Raw genomic sequence first — 21,871 nt, 5'->3', positions numbered from 1 at the left:
TTTACTTTTATTTTTGAGGAACTTTCATTCCTATTTCTCCCCATCTAAATTTTTTTTCTTTGCCCTTTTTTTGATTACCGTTAGTTTCTTATCAGTCATCCCTAATTCACCACCTGATTCAGACACAAAACTGCTTTCTGTAAGGTCTTAGGCTTATTTCAAAGAACACGCAGAAATAAGGTTTCCAGTAGATTTAGTCTGCATGTGATTTTAGCTGACCTAGAAGCAGCATCAGCATAGCACAAGAATATCGTTTTTCCGATTGTGCTCAGAGTCCAGTGGGCTCAAATCAAGTATTTGGATTTGCCGTTGAATTTTAGGCTCTTTTACTTTTTCTGAGAAATATAAATTTTATCTCAGGTCCACTGGGATCCCTAAATTTGGAGCTGATCCCCAGTTTCAGAGATCCTGGTCTCTCCATAGGCAATTCACCAGTTTTCCATATGTACTGATATCTTGCTGATTGGTTTCAGCTTCTCACTTTTATGCTGGGTGGAGATAAACATGTGCACCATGGTCAAGTCCATGGTCCTAACTCCATTAGATTCAGTGCTCTCAGATATTCAGAGAGAGAGAATGTGTCTTTATTGGCCCCCAGATACATTAGAAACTGTTATTTCATCCTACCCCTTCCACCTAAGGCTTACTGCCTATGAAAGTACAAATGAAATAACAAAAATGAGGTTGTTATCTACTGCTTTATAAAAGAGCCCCAGTGAGGGAGCTAAGATTAAAATAGTATTCTGCATGTGAGAAAGATCAAAGCTTAAACATGAGTCCCTTCTTCTGTTGTTGCCATTCTCCTCTCTCTCCCCTTCCCATTCCTCCTCCTTTTCCTCTTGTATTTTTGGATCGCTTTATATATGCAAGTCACTGTCTGAAGAATTGGATTCTGAATGTCTAAAGAAATATAGGACAAGGGTTTTTCCTTGGAGTGTACATTATAATCACCTGAAAAGATTTTGAATATAGAAATTCTCTGAGAACCCACACAAGATGAATTTTATTATTTTCTGGGGTGGGGTTTAGGTATGAGTATACTTTTTTTTTTTTTAACTTCTTCAGATAATTCTAGTTTGTAGCCAGACTTAAGAAACACTGCACTCAAGAGTGATCCCATTCTATCTCTAGAGGAGACATCTTACATTATTCCAGGGTACCGAGCAGGGTGGTTTTGTCTATTAACACAGTGTATAGGAGGCCCGCAAAACTTATAGGGGTCCACAGGATACTTGAATTTCTATTAATAGTAGAAGGAAGAAATGAACTTTTAGGTAAAAAGTTGAATTTGTAATATTTATTTATTTTTATGACAATGCACTTGTAAAATATAATTTTTATTTTATTTTATTTTTACGGAGGAAAGGATTCAGGAAGGCAAAAATGCCTAGGGTCTCTGAGAGTCATAATGCACCTTGGCAATGAGTTTATTTTCTAAGTCTGATTTCCTTGGGCTCAAACTATAGACTGTAAATATAGATGGGAAAGTATTAATGCTGAATATGAAGGAAATTTTCATGTTTAACAGAGTGAAATTGGAATGGATAGATCAGTTGTCAAAAAGTGAAAGCAAGCCTTGATTATGTATGATGCTATATGTGTAACACTCCAATCTCAACATGAAGCTTACATTCTTGGTAGGATAATTTGCTGCTAAGTAATTTAAGACCTTATGGAAAAATATGGCTAGGGCACTGATAAAGAGAGTAAATACATAAAAAAATATAAATAGTTCTCATAACTCCCAACCTTGAAACAATAATTATAATAGACAACTAAAGAGTATATCAGTGATGTTTTTCACATTTCAAAATATAGTAATAATGGGTACTAAATACTTAATTTTCAGTTATGTAAATTCTATGTATGAGAGAAACTTTTCAGGATAACTCTCTCCCATGTTTCAGAAAAGCTGATATATTTGTTTCACTTTGTGGCATATGAGTTACATGCTAACAGGCATTTTTGTTTATATATTCTTACATTCAAATGTTTAGTGCATTATGATTTTATGATTTGAACTTTTTGACTCTTACCTCCTGGGTCCCATTAGTCCTAGATACACTGAATAATTGATGCATAAGATGGCAAAACTGCTGAAAACATTATTTATCGAAGTCCCATTTGCAAACTCCTTCAAACATAGGTTTACTCAGTCTTAGCATCATCGATGGCATGGAACAGAGGCTCTCTCACCTGCTCCTTCAGCTTCTTTTCACAATTTCCAGGTTCCAAGTTCTGGAAGGCAGTGCTAAGTCCTGCATTTGTTACCTGTGCCAAGGGCTGCCCAGACCTTTACTCTTGCTCTGTCGTCTGCTTTTTCTCTTTGTCTCTTAAGGCAGACGTAGCCAGAGTAGTCAAGGTTTGTATAACCTTGCACTAAAATTTTCCATTTGTCAAAAAGATATGTAGAAGCAAACCTGAGTATTTAGCTTTTTTTTTTTTTTTCCCTAAAGGGAATACGCATCTGATAGGAAACATAATACTCTATAAACTCTAATTGAGGGGAGAAAAGAAACAAGGCTATAACATTTACAACCTTGATATTTCTGTGCTGGTCATTAGGGCCCTTGCTGAGTCCCACTGAACAGCAAGATCACTAACAGTGGGGCCCTGGGGTTCAGCGAGACCATCAGAATCAAAGTTATGCTCCCTGAGGTGCTAAAGATGTATAAAGAATGGGTAATGGTGAGTCACCCAAATAACTGTTGCACCATCAGTAAGAGATGTGGGATTCGAGGCAGGCTTACCAAGTGAGTCTGCAGAAGGCATTCCCAGAAGTGGATGTTTAGCAGTGCCGTGGGTCAACACTGATTTGGAGGAGGTCATCAAGAGGAAATGACCACCAGTTGACCCTTGGTCTGGACCCGGGCAATCAGAGGCTCCTCACCTCTTCCTCTATCCTTGGAATGTATGCTCTATTCATCCTTCCCACGGTAGGAGACATTTTCAAGGATGTAGCCTTGAGAGAGCTGTGTTGTTAAGACCATCAGGATAGCATACATGTCTGCACCCAGTTAAGGCCTCCATATAAACTTTTAAGATTCCGATGGACTGGTGAGGAGATCTACTCCTCTCATAGTTGTCCAAGACAAGCCTTCTAAGTTCCCTTTTAAGTTCCCTTGCTTATTGAAACCACCACATACCAATCTGTAGTGATCTGCCTCTTTCTTTGGTCCCTTCTTGCCCTCAGTGTATAGGAGCCAGTTTGAGAATCGACATTTGAAAATTGTTGATTCAACTGGAGGGAACACCAGATGGAATAGCAAATAGATCAATTTTTGTAGAGGGATTGGACTTGGAGTGACTTCCTTTGAACAAACTTTGGTACAATTCTGGAGAAGAGAGAGGTGAAAATCTAGGGCATCACTCGCCTTGAAACCAGGTGTCATGATAAAACAGGCTGTGGTTTGACTGCCAGTAAGTTTGAATTCAGTACTAATTGTGCAGAGATGTCCACGTTAGTTACATATGCATTGTCTCTCTTTTAGGTTCTTCAGCTGGGATCAGATATCCTTCCTCAGTATAAACAAGAAGCGCCAAAGACGCCACCACATATTATTTTACACTATTGTGCTTTTAAAACTACTTGGGATTGGGTGATTTTAATTCTTACCTTCTACACCGCCATTATGGTTCCTTATAATGTTTCCTTCAAAACGAAGCAGAACAACATAGCCTGGTTGGTGTTGGACAGTGTAGTGGACGTTATTTTTCTGGTTGACATTGTTTTAAATTTTCACACGACCTTCGTGGGACCTGGTGGAGAGGTCATTTCTGACCCCAAGCTGATAAGGATGAACTATCTGAAAACTTGGTTTGTGATCGATTTATTGTCTTGTTTACCTTATGACATCATCAATGCCTTTGAAAATGTGGATGAGGTAAGTTTCTTTTTCTTCCTTTTTGAGTATTGTGGATGACGTTTTGAGAAAATTATGGTAAAAAGAATTTATAGATAATTCAAACTTCTTTTTAGCCACCACTTTCAACCTTTACCCAACTAAACACTTGCTATAAATTATCATAGTTGATTACCTTAAATTAATTTTTACTTGCTTTTTTGTTCTTGATTTCTGGTTGAAATACTAATTACTAGGAAAATGGCTGTGGTTGGAGATCGTGGTTGGAGGATGTGGAGCAGAAGAAAAGCAGCACTTTTGGAGTTGAATACAGTTTACAAACTAGATAATTGATTGAAAGATAATGGAGTAGATGTATTTTCTTTGGAAACTGTAACATTTTAAAATCATGCATCACAACATAGACTATTAAGTAGCCATTAAAAATACATAGGAACTACTGAATATCAATTAATTTGGAAGGATTTTCGTGAAATTCTGCTTTATTCTTGATATGCATATATAGATCTGTATATAATTGTACGAAATGAAGGGAAAAAATGAAAGGCGACATACCATTTGTTAACCTAGTTTACTGGGATGGGTATGGAAGAAGAAGAGAAAAGGGATGTGGGAACCCACCAAAAAGAGAAAGAGAAAAAGATTTTACTTTAAACATGTAACATTTTTACTTTAAAAGTATAATGTTACCAAATTATGTGTTTATGTAAAGTTATGTATGTGGGTATACAAATTTTTTTTTAAAAATAGGTCAATTTAAATGTCACCTATTGGATTGTGATTGAAAAAAAACATGCAACTGAATTGAGACCCAGGGGAAAGACATCATAAAGTACTGCAATTCAATCACTATGGTAACTTGCAAAGTATTTTTGCAGAGCTGTTCTCACAGCTCTCACATGTACAATCAAAACAAATATGCTAAACACTAAAAGTTAAAGAGAACTGGTCATTTTGTGTGCTGTATTAACACATTTAATAGTATCATTATATATAATGTGAAGTTTATGTTAAGTTCACATACTATTATACAGTCTATTTTTGTTTACTTTGATGATATGATTTCTAAAGGACTAATAGTATAAAGAAAAAGTTTTGATGCTGCAGTACAAGGTGATGAGAGAGATTATAAGCAAATGTGTCCCTTTCAAACGCATATGTACATATATGTATATATACTTATTTGTATGTACTATATGTTATACTATATTTGTACATACTATCAGCTTTTAAAAATCACATCACTTATGTGAGTTAATTTTCATAATGGTACTAAAAGAATTAACTATGTTACCCCCTTTAGAAGATAATAATATGTAGATAAATAATGTGGAGTGTTTTCCATTATGAATTTTACCTTTTTCTTCATATAATTTTATGTTTAAAAAATGCTTTACTATGAATTTTGTGGAAAAAGAAAAACCTAAAAATCACCTAAAAATGGTAGAAGATGGAATTGGGGGAAAATTATAATGTTCCTATTATACTTGATGAACTTTTACCAATTTTCACAAATACTTGAAATTCGAAGTCCCAAAGCAATTGAGCAACAAGGTCCCATAAAAAAGCAAAAACAAATATAAACAAAAAACTCTCAGTGTATCCATATATCTCTGGACTCCTCTCTCCAGATACATATGGTAGCAGTGCTTGAGTTAACATAAAGATAGGGAAACATTTATAGAAGAGCAATTCTTGAATTTTTGCCTTTTTTGGTTTCTTTTTTTATAGCTTTGCTTATAAATTTTGTCTAAGTGCATTTGTGGTTAGAGACCATATTGGATGAATTTAGATGTCTGGTTTAATTCAAGGTTCTGCTAATTCAGTGTTATCTGCACAACAAAATACTCAAAACATGCACAATATCTTAAAAGACCACTCCATCTAGAGTTTCTTAGCCTTTAACTTAATAGTGGATGATTTTCAATTTGCTGCACGAAGCTAATAGGATACAGCCCATAATTTCAACTAATAACATAGAAATGAGTCAATATAGAATATGTCCATTACTAAATTGTGTTCATGATGATAATACTATAAACTTAATTTCCCTAAAGAGTCTACTCTGTTCTCACAGACCGTTCAGATGGAAAACTCTCCACCGTTGTTATTGCTGTTGTTATTCTATGTGTGTTGGAGAAAGATCGAAAATTTTCTTCACTAACTTTTTTCCCTATAAAATTTCAGTCGACTTTAATGATATTTAAAAAAACATTTTTTGTCTGAAAGTTACATGTAGCCTTTATATTTTGATGCCATACATGTAATTTTTGCTTTAAAAATTATGGGAAAAAAGGAATCATGGTAATTTGTTTTCTAATTTTAAATTTTACCTACATCAAGCTTATAAAAGTACATTTATTTCTTTCCTATTTACCTGCCAGAAAGAGTTGAGAAGAGTTAATTTTGAAAATGCTAATGATATAATGTGATAATAAGCAGTATCCATATTTCACTTACTAAATGGATTAATATATTAAGAGTAATAAGTTAAGATTTCAGTTATTTAGGACATAGGCATAAGAATTTCAATAAAAATAATCAAAAGATTAGCTCAAGTCATAGAAAAATACATTAAATATATTACATTATAACAAATATATTTAGCATAATATAAAAATATATTAAAAGGTCCTTAGCTTCATCCACATTAAGGAAAATGCACAGTAAACCTACAAACTATACTGACATACTCTTTTCAGTTATCACACTGTTAAGATCAAATCTTTGTTAACAAATTAGATTGGTGAGTACAGTGGCTAAGAAGGTGCACTGCTTGGATCTCCCTGTATGAAAACCTGCTGCATGGAGCATAGTTAGTGTTTTCTGGAACCAGCTCCTGTTTTGGGAAAGCCGATTGTTAGCAGCATTTTCAATTTTCTGTACCCAGAAAATTGAAAATGCTTCGAAGAAAGGCTTTTAAAAAACTCTGTAGAACCAGTTGTTAATCATTTACCAACACACCACTGAACACAGTTGACTAACAGTTGCTGTGTTATCTGATTTGCTGTGGTTCGCACACTGAAGCCATAATTCTCCAAGGCTAAGCGTTACCCCAGTGACTATGAATGGTGGTAATATTATAGTTTGTCTATTCCTGCTCAATGCATAACTCTATTGAGCAACTTTTACTCTGGGACTCCCCATTACCTAACTAGGATTGAGGCTCTTCCTACTCAATCCTTCCTTCCCTCTTGACAGGTGCCAGAATTGCATTGTCGTCTGAAAGCTCCTTCTTCCTTCCTTCCTCCTCCCAGGCATTTATCTTGGTTAAATTCTAACACATGTAACCCTGACTTGACATCACACTTAGGGGACCAGAATGTCATATAGTTGGAATCATACAATATGTAGCCTTTTCAGATAGGCTTCTTTTACTTAGTATTATGCATTTAAGGTTCCTTTATGTCTTTTCATGCCCGATAGCTCAGTTCTTTTTAGTACTGAGTGATATTCCATTGTCTGGATGTACCACAGTTTATCCATTCACCTTCTGAAGGATATCTTGATTGCTTTCAAGTTTTGGCAACTATGAATAAGCTGCTATAGACATTTATGCTTATAGATTTTTGTGTGGCCATAGTTATCAGCTTGTTTGGGTAAATACCAAGAAGCACAATTGCTGTTAAGAATATGTTCAGTTTCATAAGAAATCATCAAACTGTCTTTCAAAGTAGATGTACCATTTGCATTCCACCAACAGTGAATGAGAATTCCTGTTGATCCACATCCTCACCAGCATTTGATGTCAGTGTTTTGGATTTGGGCCATTCTAAGAGATAAGTAGTGATATCTTGTTTCAATTTACAATTCCCTAATAATATATAAGGTTGGACATCTTTTCATATGCTTATTTGCCATCTGACTATCTCCTTAGGTGTCTGTTTAGTTCTCTTGCTCATTCTTTTAATTGGGTTGTTAATTTTCTTGTTGTTGAGTTTTAAGAGTTCTTTGTATATTTGGTGTAATAAGCCTCTATCAGATATGTATTTTGCAAATATTTTTTCCAGTCTTGGCTTGTCTTTTTTTTTCTTTCGACAATATATTTCACAGATCAGAGTTTTTAATTTTAACGAAGTCCAGTTTATTAATTATTTATTTTATGGATCATGACTTTGGTGTTATATATGAAAAATTATCACCATACCTAAGGTCACCTAGTTTTTTTCTCATGTTATCTTCTAAAAGTTCTATATTTTCATGTTTTACATTTAGGTGTATGATCCATTTTGAATCAGTTTTTGTGAAAGGTGTAAGTTCTGTGACTAGATTAATCTTTCTGCATGCATTTGGATGTTTAGCTGTCTCAGCACCATTTGTTGAAAAGACTGTCTTTGATCCATTGTATTGCCTTTGTTTCTTTGTCAAAGATTAGTTGACTATATTTATGTGGAACTATTTCTGGGCTCTCTGTTTTTTTTTTCTATTTGCCTTTTCTTTTGCCAATATCTCACTGGCTTGATTACTGTCACTTTTTAGCAAGTATTTAAATTGGGTAGTGTTTGTCCTCTAACTTCGTTCTTCTCCTTCAATGTTGTGTTGGTTCTTCTGCTAAAGTTTTGCCTCTCTTTATAAACTTTAGAATCAGTTTATCGATATATTCAAAATCAGTTGCTGGAATTTTGATTGTGATTATGTTATAGCTATTGATCAAGTTGAGAAGAGCTGACATCTTAAAAATATTGAATATTTCTGCCCATGAACGTGGGCAGTCTCTCTATTTATTTAGCTCTTTGATTTCTTTCAATGGCATTGTGTAGTTTTCCACATACATATCTTATACATATTTTGTTAGATTTATATCTACAAGTATCTCTTCCTTGCAGACATTAGGGCATTTTTCTTTGGCCACTATGCTCATCTCTCTTTCCATGAGTTCCTTTCCATGAATATTCTATTATCTAATGGAAATTATTTTCCATTCAAATGACCTGTCTGCCAGCTTTTTATATGTGTTTAGGTGTTGCCTCAGGGTTTAGGTCCCCAAACTGGGATCTTCCATTGGAAGTATAAAGCATTGTGGACAAATGAATATGAAAAAGAACAAGGCACTGTTACTAAATTCAAATGTACCTATCTTCTAGTTTGAAAGAAAGACTTACTCATAAACTATTCAAGGGTGTGAGTAAGAGTCAGTGTGAGGGAGGAGACGGGGAACAGATTAGGAGAGTGGGTAAGAATCAGACTCAGGTTCTAAATTGGAACATGGTGGCAATGGTCTGAGCTTTTAAGTTGTATTCCAGATGAGGATGGGTGGTTATCAAGGTTGGGTAAAGCACAGATTTAAAAATACATATCTTCCTTCCTCCCTCCTCCCTCCTTCTTGTCCTTCCTTCTTTTTTTCCTTTTTTTAATTTTAATTTTTAAATTAGAGTTGACATTCAATATTATTTTATATTGGTTTCAGGTGTACAGTATACTAGTTAGACATTCATATAATTTATGACATTATCCTCCTGATTAGTACCCACGTGGCACTATACAAAATTATTACAATATTTTTGACTATATTCCCTATGCTGCACTTTATATCCCCATGACTATTTTGTAAATACCAATTTGTACTTAATCCCTTCACCTTTTTCACTCAGCTCCCCAACACCCCTCCCATCTAGCAATCATCAATTTATTCTCTGTATCTATGAGTCTATTTCTATTTGTTTATTTTGTTCTCTAGATTCCATATATAAGTGAGATCATATGGTATTCGTCTTTCTCTGTCTGACTTATTTCACTTAACATAATACCCTCTAGGTCCATGCATGTTGTTGCAAATGGTAAGATTTCATTTTTTAAAGCCAACTGTTGTTTGTAGGTACAGCATCTTTGTCCATTCATCTATCGATGGGCACTTAGGTTGCTTCCATATCTTGGCTACTGTAAATAGTGCTAGGGTGTATATATCTATCTGAATTACTGTTTTGGATTTTTTCAGACAAAATCCAGAAGTGGAATTACTGGGTCATATGGTAGCTTTATTTTTAATTTTTTGAGGTACTTTCAAACTGTTTTTCATAGCAGCTGTACCAATTTGCAATTTTGCCAACAGTGCATGAGGGTTCCTTTTTTTACCACATCCTCACCAATACTTGTTTGTTGGTTTATTGATGATAGCCATTCTGACAGGTGTGAGGTGACATCTCATTGTGATTTTAATTTACATTTCTTTGATGATTATTGATGCTTCACATCTTTTCATATGTCTATTGGCCGTCTGTATGTACTCTTTGGAGAAATGCCTACTCAAGTCTTCTGCCCATTTTTTAATTGTATTGTTTGTTTGTTTGGTGCTGAGTTGTGTGAGTTCTTTATAAATTTTGGATATTAATCTGTTGTATGTATCATTGATGAATATCTTTATCCATTCAGTAAGCTGTTTTTCTGTTTTGTTGATGACTTCCTTTGCGGTGCAAAACGTTTTTATTTTGATGTGGTCCCATTTGTTTATTTTTTTTCTTTTGTTTCCCTTGCCTGGGAAGATATATCAGAAAAAATAGTGCTAAGAGCAATGTCAGAGAGTTTACTGCCTTTTTTTCCCTAGGAGTTTTATGGTTTTGGATCTTACATTAAGTCTTTAATCTATCTTGAGTTTATTCTTGTATATATATGGTGTAAGAAGGTTGTCCCATTTCAGTTTTTTGCAGGTTATCTGTTCAGTTTTCCCAATACCACTTACTGAAGGGACTGTCTTTACCCCATTATATATTTCTACCTCCTGTGTTGTAAATGACTGTATAGGCATGGATTTATTCTGTTCCATTGATCTGCGTGTCTATTTTTATGCCACTACTATGCTGCTTTGATTACTTATAGCCTTATAGTATAGTTTGATATCAGGTAGCATGATACCTCTAACTTTGTTCTTTTTTCCCAAGATTGCCATGGCTATTTGGGGTATTTTATGGTTCCATGTAAATTTTAAGGTTATTTGTTCTTTTTCTGCAATAAATGCCATTGGTATTTTGATAGGGATTGCATTGACTATATAGATTGCTTTCGGTAGTATGGACATTTTTAATGATGTTAATTCTTTCTATCCATGAGCACGGTATATGCTTCCATTTATTTGTATCTTCTTCAGTTTCTTTCTTCAATGACTTATAATTTTTCAAGTACAGGTCTTTTACCCCCTTAGTTAAATTTATTCCTGGGTATTTTATTGTTTTTGCTACAATTGTAAATGAGATTATTTTCTTAGTTTCTCTTTCTGATAGTTCATTATTGGTATTTAAAAATGCATCTGATTCCTGAATATTAATTTTGTATCCTGCTACCTTACTGAATTCATTTATCAGTTTTAATAGTTTTCGGCAGAATGTTTAGGGTTCTCTCTATATAGTATTATGTCATCTGCAGATAATGATGGTTTTACTTCTTTCCAATTTGGATGTCTTTTATTTATTTTTTCTTGTCTGATTACTGTGGCTAGGACTTCCAATACTATGTTGGATCAAAGTGGTGAATGTGGACAGTCTTGTCTTGTTCCTGATCTTAAGGAGCAGGCTTTTAGCTTTTCCTCATTGAGTTTATTAACTGTGGGTTTGTTATGTATGGCCTTTATTATAATGAGGTATGTTCCCTTTATTCCTACTTTGCTGAGAGTTTTTATCATAAATGGTTGCTGGATTTTGACAAATGCTTTTTCTACATCTGTTGATATGATCATATAACTTTTAACTTCCAATTTGTTAATGTGGTGTATCACATTAACTGATTTGCAGATATTGAACCAGGCTTGCACCTCAGGAATAAATCTAGTTTATTCACCGTGTATGATATGTCTAATATCTTGATGAATTTGGTTTACTAGTATTTTTTTGAGGATTTTTGCATTTGTGTTCATCATATGGGCCTATAATTTTTTTTTTTTTTTTTGTAATGTCTTTGTCTGGTTTCAGAAACAGGTTAATGGTGGTCTTGTAAAATGAACTTGAGGGCCATCTCTCCTCTTGAAGTTTTTGGAATAATTTGAGAAGAATAGGTGTTAACTCTTCTTTGAATGTTTGGTAAAATTAACCAATTATACCATTCAGTTCAGGAATTTTGTTTGTGGGGATTTTTTTTTTCTTATTGATTTGATTTTGTTAATAGTAATTGGTCAGTTCAGATTTTCTGTTTCTTTTTGTCTCAATCTTGGGAGATTTAATGTTTCTAGGAATTTATCTATTTCTTCAAGATTGTCCAATTTGTTAACATATAATTGCTCTTAGTATTTTTTAATAATCTTTTGTACTTCTGTGGAGTCAGTTGTTACTTCTCCTCTTTCATTTCTGATTTTATTTATTTGGGTCTTCTCTTTTTTTCTTGATCAGTATGGTTAAAGGTTTATCAATTTCATTTATCTTTTCAAAGAACCAGCTCTTGGTTTCATTGATCTTTTATATTGTTTTTTAAGACTCTATTTCATTTATTTCCACTCTGACCTCATTTTTTTCTTCCTTCTACACTTTGGGCTTTGTTTGTTGTTCCTTTTCTATTTCCTTTAAGTGTAAGATTAGATTGTTTATTTGAGATTTTTCTTGTTTTTTGGAATAGGCCTATGCTGTTATGACTTTGCTTCTTAGACTGCTTTTGCTGTGTCTCATAGATTTTGGGTGGTTGTGTTTTCATTTTTATTTGTCCCAAGGTATCTTTTGATTTCTCCCTCAATCTCATTGTTAACTTATTCATTGTTTAATAGCATGTTATTTAGCCTCCATGTGTTTGTGTGCTTTCAGTTTTTTTCTCATAATTGATTTCTAGTTTCTTACCATTGTTGTTGGAGTAGACGCTTGATATGATTTCTGTATTCTTAAATTTACTGAGACTTGTTTTGTGGCTTAACATGTGGCCTATCTTGGAAAATGTTTCATGTGCACTTAAGAAGAATGTATATACTGCTGCTTTGCAGAATGCTCTAAAAAGATCAATTAAATCCATACAGTGAACATTGTGAACATTGGTGAAATGCTCTAGAAAGATCAATTAAATCCATACAGTCTATTGTGTCATTTAAGGCTGCTGTTTCCTCGTTGATTTTCTTTCTGGAAGATCTGTCCATTGGTGTTCCTGGGTGTTAAGGTCCCCTATTATGACTATATTACTGTCAATCTCTCCCTTTATGTTAGCTAATATTAGCTTTATATATTTAGGTGCTCCTATGTTTGGTGCATAAATGTTTACTAGGGTTACATCCTCTTGTTGGATTAATCTCTTTATCATTATGTAATGTCCTTCTTTGTCTGTTATTATACACTTTGCGTTAAAGTCTATTTTGTCTGGTATAAGTATTTTTACCTCAGCTTTTTTTCCCATTTCCATTTGCATGAAATATCTTTTTCATTCCCTTTAGTTTCATTCCGTTTGTCTTTTGATCTGAAGTGAATCTCTTGTAGACAGCATATGAATGGGTCTTGTTTTCTAATCTACTCAGCTACCCTGTCTTTTGATTGGAGATGTAATCCATTTACATTTAAAGTGATATCAATAGGAACATAGTTATTGCCATTTTATTATTCATTTTTATGTTCTTCTCCCTTTTCTTCTTCTTAAAGAAGTACCTTGGTGGTGATGAATTCCTTGAACTTTTTCCCACCTGGGAAGCTTTTTATCTTATCCTCAGTTTTAATCAACAGCCTTGCTGGGTAGAGTAGTCTTGGTTTTAGGTCCTCACTTTACATCTCTTTGAATAATACATGCCAGTCCCTTTTGGCCTACAAAGTTCTGTTGAGAAATCAGCTGACAGTCCTATGGGAGATCCTTTATAAGTTACTAGCTGACTGTTTCTTGTCATTTTTAGGATTCTCTTTGTCTTTAGCGATTGTCATTTTAATTATGATGTGTCTCGGTGTGGGTCTGTTTGGGTTAATCTTGTTTGGGACTCTTTGCACTTCCTGGACTTGTATGTCTCTTTCCTTCACCAGATTAGGGAAGATTTTTGTTATTTTTTCAAATAGGTTCTCAATCCCTTGCTCTCTCTTCTTCTTCTGGTACTGCTATGATGTGTTTGTTGTTATGCTTGAAGAGGTCCTTTAAAGTATCCTTATTAAAAAATTTTTTTTCTTTTTTACTGTGCTGACTGGGCGTTTTCTCCTACCATATCTTCCAAATCACTGATTTAATCCTCTGCTTCATTTAACCTTCTATTGATTCTCTCTAATATATTTTTCATTTTAGTTATTGTATTCTTCATTTCTGATTGGTTCTTTTTTAATGGTATTTATGTCCTTTTTAATGCTTACTATCTCTTTCTTGAAGTTCTCACTGAGATCATCTAGTCTTTCCCTAAGTTTATTGAGCATCCTTATAACCAGTGTTTTAAACTCTGTATCTGGTAAATTGCTTGCCTCCATTTCATTTAGTTTTGTTCTGTCTTTTCATTTGGAACATGTTTTTTTGTTTTTGTTTTTGTTTTTTTCATTTTGGCTGCCTCTCTATATTTGTTTCCATGTATTAGGTAGATCTGCTATGTCTCCCAGTTTTGGCTGAGTTGTCTTCTGTAGTAGGTGCCCTGTGTGGCCCAGTGATGCAGTCTTTCTGATCACCTGTACTGGGTGCTCCAAGAGTGCCTCTTGTGTGGCTTGTGCCCTTCTGTTGTAGTTGAGCCTTGATTACTGTTGGCATGTAGTGGGTGAGATTTACTCTTAGGCTGACTGGCTGTAAGGATTGGCCATACCCATGCGTATGAGCTGCTACGTGTGGGGGCTGACCCCATGGAATAGGAGTCGCCCCAGTGGGGTCATGTGCCTGTTGAGACCACCCTTTTGGTTGTGCTGCTTGTGGGGCTAATCAGATGGTGCTCTTTTGTGGTATGATGCCAGGTATGTTGGTTGTGGGATCCCTTGAGAGGGGTTCCCTTGCAGATCAAAGTCAGCCACTGCCTGTGACTGGCTCAGGACTACCAGTAGGAGCTACAGAGCTATTACCAGTTGGCTGCTGCCTGTACTGGACTTGGAGGCACATGGGAGGATCCGTACTGTGAACTGAGGCTGACCACCACTATTACTGGCCTGGGGCTGCTCAGCAAAATGCTCAGTGCACCCCCAAGGCCTGAGACTGCCTGCCAGCTTCCAGTAAGGCTTAGCAGATCAAAGATCCTCAGGTGGTACATGAATTGGGTAAGGCAGAGTCTCAGGGAGTCACTAGAGTGGGGCAAGTGGTGTTCACCAGGTTAGTGTGGATTCAGATTTGGTGCTAGTGCTAAGCCTGTGGCCACTCACAAAAGTCTCAGGTCACACCAAGGCCAGCTGCCACCTAATTCTGGCCTATAGACCTCTGAGATTTTTTCAAGAAATACTGCAGCTTTGGCTGGGACTGGGGCTGATTGTTCACTACTGAAGTGTCTCCGTAGGTGTGTGAGCTGAGGCCTATTGATTGCTGCTGAAGGAGCCTCGTGTTGTGTGTGGCGTGGGGCTGGTTGCCTACCTATGAAAGTACCTCTGGCAGTGCTTAAGTCGGATGGGATGGGGTCTCAGAGAAGCTAGCGGAGTTCACCAGGGTGATTCAGTTTTGGTTGTGTTGGGGGAGGACTCAACACGGGGATAATGGTGACTGTCCCTTTAGCTCTCACTCTGAAGCCACATAACTCAGTCTTTCTCTGTATGTCTCTGATGCCTCCTGAGCTGCTTTCCCTTTTCCAGAGGCCAGGGTGAGTACCTGTGAGCAAGTGAGTCTGTGCGTGGGCCCTTTGAGAGGATGTCTAGGTGTCTAGCAGCCTTCTTTCTCACCTGGATGATCAGAATCCCTTTTGATTTTCACAACCAGATTTTGTGGGAACTCCTCTTCTTGGCACTGGAGCCATGGGGTGGGGCTGGTGTCCCTTGCTCCCCTGGTGAAGCTCCTCAGTTGAGATATCCCTCTTCATGCTCCACTGCCACATGTGGGTGTGGGGCCAGCCTGTTCCATATCTCCATCCCTTCTACAAGTCTTGATGTGGCCTCTTCTTTATATCCTTAGTTTTAGGAGTTCTGTTTAACTAATCTTTAGATGGTTCTCCAGGTTGATTGTTCTATAATTTAGTTGTAATTTTAATGTGGTCCTGGGAGGAGGCAAGCACAGCATTTACCTACTCCATTTCCTGACCTACTCCAACTCCCAAGATAGATATCTTTCTTGTATTTGAAAATTTTGATTATATTCCAGGAATATTTCTTTTGCATGAATTTTCCACATAGACAAAGTAGACTGTCTAACTGAGGGAATTATCTCTCAGAGGATAGGAAGTAACAAGCAATGAAGACAGCAATGAGATTTCTTTATTTGATTTTGTTGCGTACATGAAAAGAAATTTTTACCTGAACTGATGATCTTCATTCATGATGAATGCTTCCTATTGTGAAGCATTAGGGAAATGATTTTGATGTAGAGGCAAAGAAGGTTGAAATATATTGCAATATGTATGTTATAACCATTTCATTTTTTTTTACCTTAACTAACTATGGATACTTGCATAGAAATTGCTCTTTACTGTCTTTCTGCACAGTAATATTTCCTATGCTTGAGAATACATCATTTCCTCACTGTATTTTGAAGGAAGTTCTAAACCTTCATACCTACTCTATTTGGTCTTTTTATTACTTTATTTTATTCCATAATTTCATCTCTGCTTTCATATATCACATGCTAGCTATTAAGAAATAGATTTATTTTATATTGGAATTCTTCATCTTTAAGAACTCTGTTTTTTAGACATTGCAGATAAAGGGTTAACAAAACCATTTCTCATTCTGCATGAGAATTTTACCTTTGGTCAACTGTCTCCCTGTTCCCCCTGGCAACTGATGAAGGATATATGTTATTTATGTTTCTAAGCAATATTGCTTATATTGGAAAAAGACCTCTGATCACTAAATTGCATCTGGACTGAAAATAACTTTTAATGAAGTATAAATAACTTGATGAGGACACTGTGGCATAAGAGCCCCCTGAATGATACAAGTCTGAGCATATTCCTTGTAGGACTCTGAAAGCGATGCCTCTGTTGTTATTACAGGTATTGGGTTAGATGGATCATGAGGCCTTAAAAGATGGATCCCCAAACATTACCATCACAACCTGTTGATAAGACGAAGCTGAGTTGAATTTATTGCTTACTATTATAAGGGGGAACACTGTCCTCCAAAAATTTGGCAGTGTCTCAGAGCAGAAGAGGAGAGAATTTATTGGGAACTAGAAATTTGATTCATGATGGGTCTTTCAAAGCTGGGCTGAGGGAGTGGTTAGGGGAATTTGCTTTATTAGGACTGGGTAAGGTTCAAGGCTCACAATACAATAGTCCAGGATTGGTGGAAACAGTAAGACGAGAATTTGGGGGCATAAAATTCAAAGAATCTTAAGACATAAACTGTCTGTTGATACTTTTCACTGAAGAATTAATGGGTCTTTGGGAAATTCCTGTAATGAAAAAATCAAACCATTTGCCTGGACAGGATAATGGAGTCCTGGAAAAATAAAGTCACACTAAAGAAGACAGAGGAATAGAACAAAGTCATGTTAACATAGACATTAAGGTATGGTTTCAGTTCTGAGTGTGCAAGCTGAGTGTGAGGGTAGACAATTTCAGTTCTAATGTTTATAAGTCAAGATGGTTTCAGTACCTGCCAGTGGAGTCTCATTTACTCACTCCTGCATTGCCATCTGGAGAGAAGAACACAAGGAACATAGCTCTGTGGACTACCACACGGACTGCTATGAGGTCAAATCCTGTGGGAGAAGATGACTGATGCTGCTGTACTGATAAACGGTGATTTCTGCTCTGTATCCCTCTGAGTCTACTGAGAAAAAAACATGGTCTGTAATAGTATTGTGAGCCTGAATGTTTACCTGGTCAGTATTGCAGACACAAATATGGACTTTACAATTAAATGCCTGGTGTGCATTTTTCAAGAAGATGCTAGCTTTCGCTGGGATTTGTGTTTATGTCAGGGTGTCAGTAAAAATCAGTCATTTTTAGTTACATTCACATTTATACACAGAATTACACTGAGTTATGAGTGGCCATATTCAAAAGCTGTTGTTTGAGCCTTGACATATGTTGCAATTATTTTGGCCACAGTGAATGAAGAGGCCTAGATGACAGGAGCTTGTGCAGCAATTATTTTATAATAATCACAAATAGACCAGCAGAACTTTTTAATCAAACGTGGTCCTGCTGGAATTTTAGAAACAATTGTACTTGTGTTCAGTATTGACATCTAACAATTAAGTTTACTAATAGTATATCTAAAGACAGTGTTACCTGTATAGGTATAGTAATCATATTTAGGAACTACAATCTCCATGTTCAGAATCCGTTCAGTGTATAAGATAAAGTTACATCACTAGGACTGATCATTTCTGCTCTTCATGTGTTTTAAACATACATGAACACTTTAAAAAGTATATATATATACATATATATACACACAAAAGTATATCTATAATATACATATATATACAAAAGTATATATATTATATACATATATATATAATTTCAGAGAGTGATATGCTCTACAAATAAAAATAATACAGGGAACTAGGGTATAGAGAATGACTGGGATGATCAGAGGTTGAGCCATGTTGGAAAGCATGTAGTGGGCTAAGTGTAGCTCTTAGGTTAAGAAATTTTTTAGTTGCAGAGAAAAGAGATGCAAGTAACCTCAAGTTATGGGAGATTTAATATAAGGATGGACATTTAATATAAGGATGGACAATAATCTGTGTACTTAGATTGACTTTTGAGATGTGGTACATTCAGAAATACAAAGGAATGGCCCAAGAAATTAATTTTTCTCTCAAAGTCATCCTTTAAATAAAAAAAAAAAAATTCCTTAAGTGATTTCATTCATCCATTCACTTATCAAATACATATCGAGCTACGTGTTTATTCTGACTATTAAGAATCTAGCAGTGAGCAAGCACACAAACTCCCTCCTATCTTCATGAAACTATCTAAGAGAAATTGCAGTGGACACTTATTAAAAAAACAGCAAGGAAGACTTTGTTCAGTACTATTGCAGTAAGGGAGAGAGATTGAACTCTGCTGAAACAAAAGTCAGGGAGATTGGGTAATGATTAGACCATCTGTGTTTGCTAATTGGTGCTTATCAAAGTTAGGCTCCTACCCTCCTACAGAGACAGAGACAGAAGTGCTATAGTTCTTGATGATTACATTTCAAAGGGATAGCTCCCAAGTCCTTAAATACCTTCCTGTGTTATAAAATTGGCAAAAGTGTGGGAGAAGATTTATATCTCAAAGGGGCAGAGAAAGAATTTATAATTGAAAGTTTTCTAAAGCAAATACTCTAAGAAAAGGGAGGTCAGGGGCCTAACGTCAGGGAAAAACTTGTCTAAAGTTTAACCAAACTTTCAGGAATATTAGAGAGGAATGTTAAGGCCCTCTTGGTGGAGAAAAACAGTAAACATACATGAAAAACTTAAATATATACTTTCAGATAGTGATATGCTTTACAAATAAAAATCATACCAGATGATAGGGTATAGAGAATGACAGGGATGATTGGGAGGTGAGCCATGTAGGAAAGCATGTAGTGCGCTAAATGCAGCTGTTAGGTTAGAGTTTTTTTTAGTTGCAAAGAAAAGAGACTCAAGTGACCACAAATGATAGAAGATCTAATATAAGGATGAGTGTTTTCTGGAACATCAGGAAAGAAACGATGGGACTAGTATGTGGTCCTGGACCATGGTAGCTCTGGGGACCTTGGCCCAAGGCACAGCCAAGTTGTAATATTAGGGAAGTGAGACTGGAAGTGGACACTAGGCCAAAGGGCTGGGAAGCGAGGGAGAAGTATACGAAAATGGAGCCACTCTTTGACCACTTTACATGTCTTACTTCCTTTACTATCTTTTTATTATAGCCTTAACAACCACATCATCACATACTATCATTAAAATGGTTGGAAAAGGGTAACTTTTGGAAAAAAATTTTGGATGACATGACCGTTCAGTCTGTTCTTCTATTTTTCCAGTTTTAGTAGACCTTTACTTGAGTGTCCTACCATTAATATGATTCACTTAGTCCTGTCAATATACTTTTCTATTTTTCTCTTTACGGATGGAATTCTTACCTTCTCTTTTTATCTCTTGACTCCATTCTTGAATCTTTGTAACTTTCCCTAGCACATGGTCTATCACTGCCACTTCAGCCTTTCTCTGATTCAGCTCTCACTGCCTGCTGTATCATTCCCTCAGCATTTCTTGGACCAGTTATTGATACTACAAAACAAGGGTCTTAACTTGAGGATGGGAATAGTTAGGGGAAGTCTCTGAAAAGGTGACATAAGCCCAGAGCTACAAGATGGGTAGAAATTAACCATGCAAAAGGAGTGTTTGGTGGGTTAGGGAGAGTGTATTAAACTTCATGTTTGGAGATTCCCCAGGTGAGAGAATATGAATTTTTGAAGAAAAGAAAGAAGCTTTCTATGACTGGAATAGAGAAAGCAAAAGACAGATGCATGAAGTGAGACTGTAGTGGTAGGCAGGTCGTGTTAAGGAGTTTGGATTAATTTAAAGGCAGCAACAAGTTATTGAAAGATTTAAAGCATCCCCCAGCCTGGCTTGCTTGTACATATATTATAATGTTTGAAAAAAAAAAGTTTTAGGTAATATACTTCTTTTTAGGGTGCGTGTTTTGATCATGCTTTGTATTAGACACAGACTCAATAGATATTAAAGAGAAATTCTTAGCATTTAAAAGTACATTATGGATGTTGCAGAACATTGGTGTTTATTCTATCCATCTCTCTCTCTCTCTCTCTCTCTCTTTCATCTATCTATTACCTTTACTGCTGTGTTTTGATAAGAATATAAATTGGTTAAAACAAGTTGTTTAAATTGAGATCCTCTCCTGAAGCATGTTAACTAATGCATGGAGTAATTAAGCTTATTTCTCTAAAGATCTCTTGGTAGCATGAGTTAGAGAAGTGAATTCTGAATAAGAAAGAAGCAATAGAATTTGTTTTCTGGGTTGAGTTCGCGTAACAAATGTTATTGGCAATTTTCTTTCAGTCTTTAAATTGTACTCTATAAAAGGAAATGGAAGTGGACCTATAGTCATTCATGTATAACATCTATTTAGAATAAGAACACAGTGGTTATGAAATGGAGCTTATGATTGTTTAGTGGTTTTTATCCAGTTGCCTGATATGGTGCTACTTGTGAAGATGAAGTAATTATTAATTATTAATTACAGTATCAGTGCCAGAAGAATCAGAAATTATTAGGAGAGATTTATGTATTAGTTAGTTTATTCTGTAATTAATGTATTATTTTTAATAAATATTTGTTGCCTACTACATGCCAGGGAGTGCTAGAGAGTGTGCTAGGGATAAAAGAATGAATAAACATGATATGAGTACACAATCACAAACAGACAAAAGTCATGAAGGGAATGTACCTGGTCCTTTGAGATTATATAATGAAATGACGTGACCTAGACTGGAGTGAAAGTTTTTCTGAGAAGACAATGACTGGGCTGAGATCTGAAGTATGATTATACCTCAGGCTAAGGACAGGGGCATGAATGAGTTGTAAGACATTCCATTTAGAAAAAATAGCAAATGCATAAACCCTGTGTTTGAGGAAGCATGACATGTTCAAAGAATTGAAAGTTGGATGGAGAGTGAGGTTAAGAGTGTTGAAAGATGAGGTTAGAGTGCTGTGCCGGGGCCAGACCATACAAGTCTGTGTAAACAGCAACAGATTTTAGAACAATGGAAGCTGGTTCTAAAATCATATGATTTTACACAAGGAATGGTTTTAAAGTGATGACTCTTATGTAGTGTTCAGAACAGATTAGATGGGGTCAAATGAATGACTTAAAAGTTATTAGGAAACTTCTATAGGTCCAGCAGTGTTTGTACTATGAGCTAAGGTGGTGACAGTGCAGATGGAGAGAAGCGGATAAATTTGAGATATATTTAGAAGTTAAAATTAATACGATTTTAAGATAGATGGGGTATGGGAGATGTCAGAGAGAGGGGTGACAAGAATACTTCCTGGTTTCTGACTTGCTTAATCAAATGGCTAATGCT

At 35.7% G+C, this 21,871-nt stretch overlaps 1 protein-coding gene across 2 annotated transcripts in view; it reads left to right on the top strand.

The window, feature by feature from the left end:
- Window positions 1-21,871, top strand: part of KCNH5 (potassium voltage-gated channel subfamily H member 5) — a 342,803-nt gene that overhangs the window by 127,249 nt on the left and 193,683 nt on the right. For both annotated transcript variants that reach the window (XM_039864507.1, XM_039864496.1), the window contains one exon: window positions 3,492-3,884. In XM_039864507.1, the coding sequence (XP_039720441.1) occupies window positions 3,492-3,884 (393 nt within the window). The remainder of the gene's footprint in view (window positions 1-3,491; window positions 3,885-21,871) is intronic.

This window comes from Pteropus medius, unplaced genomic scaffold (genome assembly GCF_902729225.1).
Source record: "Pteropus medius unplaced genomic scaffold, Ma_sr-lr_union100, whole genome shotgun sequence".
Classification (NCBI taxonomy): Eukaryota; Metazoa; Chordata; class Mammalia; order Chiroptera; family Pteropodidae; genus Pteropus; species Pteropus medius.
Note: the sequence above shows the minus strand (reverse complement) of the source record. Positions and strands in the feature narration are given on the sequence as shown.